Source organism: Accipiter gentilis, chromosome 12 (assembly GCF_929443795.1).
Source record: "Accipiter gentilis chromosome 12, bAccGen1.1, whole genome shotgun sequence".
NCBI lineage: Eukaryota > Metazoa > Chordata > Aves > Accipitriformes > Accipitridae > Astur > Astur gentilis.
In genome coordinates, this window is record NC_064891.1 from 8,327,111 (window position 1) to 8,333,491 (window position 6,381).

General features: G+C 39.6%; 1 protein-coding gene across 1 annotated transcript in view; it reads right to left on the bottom strand.

The window, feature by feature from the left end:
• CCDC158 (coiled-coil domain containing 158) overlaps positions 1–6,058 on the bottom strand; it is a 35,327-nt gene extending 29,269 nt beyond the window's left edge. Inside the window, 7 exon segments of the mRNA XM_049815566.1 lie at positions 1,504–1,580; positions 1,920–2,247; positions 2,503–2,612; positions 3,009–3,103; positions 3,106–3,252; positions 3,644–3,774; positions 6,026–6,058. Coding sequence (XP_049671523.1) covers positions 1,504–1,580; positions 1,920–2,247; positions 2,503–2,612; positions 3,009–3,103; positions 3,106–3,252; positions 3,644–3,774; positions 6,026–6,051 — 914 coding nt within the window. The 5' untranslated portion in view covers positions 6,052–6,058.
• Between the last annotated feature and the right edge of the window lie 323 nt (positions 6,059–6,381).

A 6,381-nucleotide genomic window follows, 5' to 3' on the forward strand; every position in this document is an offset into this window, starting at 1 on the left:
TGATATGTTGAGCACTGATTTCTGAGTCATCAAGTGGCCAGTGACAATTAGTGTCTTTTTATTCTCACTCTATGGTTACCAAAGTCAACAGTACCAACATAGCTATTTATCCCAAATGAAAATTACCTTTTTTTTAAAATTACTGTTCATTACCATTTGTACATGTATGCAAACAACCCAGCTGTTTACCCATTCTTGTTTGCGATTCACCTGATAATGCTGCTAATGTTTGTATCTGAATCCACAGAACATTTAGAAGGCAAAGGTCATGCTACAATGCAGCCATCTAAAACTGCACTCAGCCACAGCTCTTAGCTTACATACTCTTCCATCCCTTAACTTTAGCCATGTACTCCACAGAAACTGTTCAAAACTCAGATAACAGAGATTCATCACTCCAAAAGCTGGTGGCAAGAACAGAGCTGATGGCTCAAGCCAGTTTGAGCTTCCGCTGACTTTGCTGGCCTTACTCTTCTTCTGAACCGCAGCAGTCTAAGAGAACCAGCCCGAGTCTCCCGATTCTCACTCTGCCTAATGCGTGACTATTTTGCCTCTCCTCTGTATAGCACAGTTTCATGGTTTTTTTCTTCTTTCCCTTTTTTTCTTCATTCCAGAATTTATGCAAGGACTGCTTAACTCTTTAAACAAAGACACTAAGAAACCAAACACATAGGGCCAAGAGTAGAGTATACTAGCAGCATAAGCCTTCTCTCAAATTAAGGTTACTCTTAACAATTTTCTATACTCTAATCAAAAAACATACTGAACGATCTCCACCTGGCTTTGATACTATTTGCATAGCAGCGTGCAGTTAGCTTTATCAGTTAGTGCTGCCACCTCCTGTTCATGCTCACTTATTAGCTGCTTAATCCTGTTTCAAGAAGAAAATAATTTTAGCCTTGGAAAATAGTAACTTCTCTGCTGAAGAGGTAATGGTATTTTTCAGTAGTCAAAAATGTAACATTTTTATGTTCTACTGTGAATGAAATATTGTGTATTGAGTTATTGACCTTTTTATTTTGAACAGGTTACTGTATAATTCAGGTGAATAGCTGGGGAAATGAGGACTTCTTGAACAGGGAAAGAGAAAGCTCTCAGTAAAATTAGTAAGAAAAAGCTGATGTAACCACCAAAGTGATAACTTTCAGTCTTTTCTTTTAATGGTAGCACTAGTCTCCCAACAAATTCTAGATGTCCACCTAAGTAACCAATCACACTTAAAAAAAATAAGGTGTACAGATTCTTCCAAAATGCTACTTTTTTGAGGCAGTGAATAAACCAGGAAATTGTAAGCATGGAAGGAAAAAGAGCAGAAAGTCAAGAGCAAATAAACATCTGCAATGGAACAATTATTAAGTTCTCTTCTCAAAAATACCGCTTGCTGTGCCCCAGCCGCTCCCCTCACCCCGTATCATCATCATCACCACCACAAAAGAATTATCTGTGGAACATGTGGAAAAAATCTATGTATGTCTTACGAATAAATAAATGGAGAACAGGTACCTATTTTGATGCTGCTGAAGCCAAAGTTGGTTTTGGGTCTGTGAATCTTTTTTCAATGACTCAAGTTTTTCTTCCACCTATTGTAAACAGATGACAATGCTAAACCCTAAGAAAAACACCAGCTAAACAGTGGTTTTCAAAGTGTAATTTCCTTTCCTTTGCTTCCACCTTGAACTGTGAAAATGTGCACAATACAGGTTAAATTCCAGCAATAAACCCAATCTCAAGTGGGGACAGTGTAAAAGGCTGGCACACCAGCACCTGCCACCTTTAACTGCAAAGTAGCATTCGTATTTCTTTGGGCCATAACCATTTCCTTAGGCCAGTTTAGAAGGGAGCTCATGGAGTTTTCAAAAGTATTTTCTAAAAAACAAACACAGAGCGTTGGAAGGAAAAGCAGTGCTTTCTTCATGTACCAGGACAACCTTTTCTTTGAGGTACGACACCTCTGAGTCTGAATCTCACAGGATGTCAGCAAATGCTGTGCTCAGGCTTTGGATGTGTAGGATAGTAATATTCTCATGGTCATAGAGTTTCTTGCCTGTGCTGTCTTCGTAGTCCATTAGGATGCCATGTAGTTCCAGAAGTACTTCCTTGTGGCTGTGGACCACCTTTTTCAGATGCTCAGTTTGGCTGTCAGCCTCCCTCAGCATCTCCTCCTGCAGCTGGCTGGCAGCTTCCAGCTCTTGAACAGTATTTTTTAGCTGTATTTTTGCATTCTCTTGGCACTGGGATTCCTTTTGTCTGAATTTGGAAACCAAAGAAATAATTTAGAAAACAGGATTCACAATATGGATTTTTATCCCGACTAATACGTTTAATACTTAAGTTGATTAACTGCTGTTTTTTACAACTACATAATAAGCCGCTTTCTAAACCAATGTGCCACAGTCTCATAGTCTTCACTCCTGAGTGCAAGTTTCTCACATAGGAGAACTGGTGCGGCTTTCAAAGCCCAGATATACACCCTCCATAATACATCTTTCTTGGCCTTCATACCTAGTATCCTGAAGCGCATCTCTTTCCAATTGCACTTCCATCAGTTTGGTCTGCAAATCAGCAATGATCAGTCTTCAATTGATTCTCTGTTGCTCACATAGCTCAGTGGTCTAAAGGAGAAAAAAAAAAACCTAAAAGAACCACCCACCATGCTAAACCAATCAAAATACTGAATACATAACCTAAAAAATGAGGCTGAGCGCAGCACAGGTATGAGAATTAAGAGGGTTTTTTTCTTTTATTATTTCTTAACCAGCAAGTCACACTGTGCTACGGTGCACTGACTACGCATGGAATACTGTTACAAGGATCGTGCCAACAACATTACTACCCACTGCCTATTTCTGTCTGTCAAATGGCATGTGGGAATCGTGACAGCCAAGTACAATTTACAGCAGCCAAGAGGCTGCTCAAAATAGCGCTGGCGGAACTGTCCAGACTCAGCAATGACAAAAACAACAAAAGCTCATCTATACTTAAGAAGCTGCCCCAAATTTGCCACTCACTTCATTCAGCCTCTTCTGCACATCTCTACCTTTCTGCGAGTATTCTTCCAGAATGTTTTCCCTGTGTTCTTTGCCAGCACCATTCACGGTTTTTTCTCAGAATCCGTATGTATTTCATACTTGGAACAGAAGACACTATTGGGTGGACTGCTACCAGTACTAGAAGTGGCTGAGTCTTCCATCACTGTGCTGAGAATGGAAGAAGCTAAAACATTCTGGTTGTTGAGAAATGGACTAGCAGCACCTGAAAAGCAGATAAATTTAAGTGTTGAAACAGGAGTCGTTACATGAGAATAAACTGTCATCTGTACAAATCGGGCATTAGTGCCTCTCAGGGCCTATCTGTTGACAGTCAAACCTAGGCATCGTCTTTTCTAAGGACAACAAATCCAGCCAATTCTAGGGTTGCACACTGGGTGGCGAATGCCACAATGTTCAGAGGAGTACATTTCAAACCTGCTCTGCCTTTACCTTGGGCTTGTGTCAATAAGAGCTGTTCAAGACACCGAGCCTAAAGAGGATTCAAGTTGAAATATGAAACAAACTTATGAGCATCCTTGTAAGTCACGTAATAGTCTGCAACGTTCATAGTGATTTACTCCCAAATCTTGTTCTGAAATCTGTTTAATACTTGCCCACGCTGGGCATACTGGCACTTGGTAAAGATTCCTCAGGATTCAAAGAACATATCACCAATTCCACTGGGAATTTGGTGGTTTCTTCAGGGAGTTTCAGAGCCTCTTTTGTTTGTCTTTCCAGCACCTCCCTGCAGAATAGCACAAAGAAACATTTGCTGAAAAGGCAGGACTGAATACAGAAGAGTATCCAACTGCACTGCGTCACAAATGCAACCTGAAATGAGTAACTGAAAAGTGAAACCAAAGAATTTATTTGGTAACGCTGTTGTATTTTCCCGGTTTGCATTTACATTGGGCAACACAGTGCCACATCTTCAACTGGTGCAGCTCCACTGTAATCAACTGAACTACCATGTTTTGCCACTAGCAGGCATAATGTATAAAAGTCCAAACAAGTAAAATAACACTTCATCAAACAAACAGAATTAAATTGGTTGATCTTCTGAAAAGTGTTTTCATTTTATTTCCACATTTTTTCTCCTAGCTGGCCACTAAAACGCTACCTTATGGACACGAAACTAACCGTATGGTCAATCAAACCCACAGAAATCCGTTAAATACTTCATTTGTAGGCATAATAGGAAACATCTCAGAAAATTTGCAGAAACAGAGAAGCGTTTGGTTATATAAAACCTTGAGCACAAAGGAAAGGAAACCTGTGCCGATTCACACCATCTTATGTTATTGCAATTGATCAGGCAGCAGATGATTTGCTAAATTCCTGGGGGGAGGGAGGAATGTGTGTGTGCAAAGAAAGTAGACAGATTGGGGGGGGGGGGGGGAAGGGGGCAAAATTAATTTTTCTGACCAAAAGACAAAGAAATCCAGTCTAACTGAGAATAATAGGCAAGTTTTGGCGGTTCACCTGTAAGCTGTAACTAGAAGAAAGCTAAGAGGAAACAGGAAGAAAAAATAGTTGAGGGACAAAGAGGAATCTCAGATTATGGAAAAGTATTTTAAGTGGCAAGTCTACAGGTAAGGGAGGAATATGAGATCAGCAAGGAGAGCAGCTCCCTGTCATTTAGCATCAGTACTGTTTTGTGTACATAGCAGGACTGTGACATTCATAAATGATGCAATTACAACACGCACAGTTGATTTCTGTCCACGCAGCACTTTTTTCACAATGCAACAAGTCCCTGTCTCTGTGCACTGCACTTGTTATGCTGCCTCTCTGCATTTGTATTAACACATCCTGATAAACCTGGATTTTAATTCGATAACATTCCTGATAAAAAAGATTAGACACAGTTGCAAGCAAAGCTGCAGAACATGGGGAAAAGCATCCTGAGGAGTCTGCTACCCTGAAAGTAGGAAGCTGGGGCATCAGCTACAGGCAAGGGAGGAGGCGCTATCAACACTGCCCTGTTATTGTGGAGTATAACCTAAATGCATAAACAGGTTAAAAGAATGACTAGACAAATCCCCAGGACTAATAAATTTGACAGTTGGGACAGACATTCAGATTCAGTAAGTCTTTACATTCTAATTCCCTGGACACTGAGATACTGAGGTATACCAAGCAAAAATATCACTTCTTCCTGACCATTTTTCTATGCATCTGCCACTACACACTGTTGCAATAAGCACAGTGGTCAGGTGACACTTCAGTTTGATCCATCAGACTCTGAGTGAATCAGCAAATCAAAGCTTTAGAAAGAAAAATACCATCCCAATTCTTCTCAGTTTGTCATGGATTTTCAAACTCGTTAATGATTCTAGTTCGTCATGGATTTTCAAACTTGTTAATGATTCTTCTTTGGGAGAAACTTTCAAATATTAGATACAAAGCTGTACATAAAAATCGCTAAATCCAAGCTCCACCTTCTGGGGAAAAAAAAAAGAAAAAAAAATTCAACCAAAACAATGAAGTCACTGAATTTCACAAGCATCACTTCCCCAATGCTGACAGGCTTCAGGGTTCATGCTCTTTGCCTCTGGTCTTTGCTCCACAGCTTATTCTCAACAGCAGAGGCTGGATCCACCCCATTTTGGGGCCTGTCCTTCCCTAAATCAGTATGCTGAACGATTCTGAATCTAATAGTAGGCAAAATCCTGGACCCCTGAAAATTCATTATCAAAGGGCAGTACACAAATCTTGCTATTTGTGCAGGAATAACTCATTCCACTGTGAACATAAATTAAGCTATTATCCTGGCACACAAATTACAATGAGAAGCGTAATTCATCCTTCACTGTAGAGTGTCTTGGGCACCCATACCCTTAAATTTTGTGTTCACATCTTTCCTGCCACATTAGTATAACAGACTACACCTTAGGAATCTGTTGGCTTCCATTTTCAGCGAGTGTGCTGTTTACTGTAATGACAGATAGCAGGTACAGGAATTTCTCTAAAAACAAACAAAACCTGTGTACTACCTCAATTCCTGGATATTCTTGCTCATTGTAACAGCACCTGTGAAGAAAAAAATTTGTCTTTATTTACTAATATATTAAGAATCAACTTTATGTAATAAAAAATGAATTTTGCCCATGTAATACTGCAGGGGGAATTAAAGGATATTTGAGGGAAATAGTTTATCTCCTTTTTAAAGTCTTATGCTTTGTTTTATCAGGATGAACACAGATGCAGGCTTTTGTAAGTACTTATTACTATCGCCTGTAAAGTTTTGCAACAACAAAGTATCAAATCATATACACTACCACTTTCCTATGATGTTTCCAGATACTGTATTATCCTACAAAAAAACATTGAAGACAATATTTATATAAAT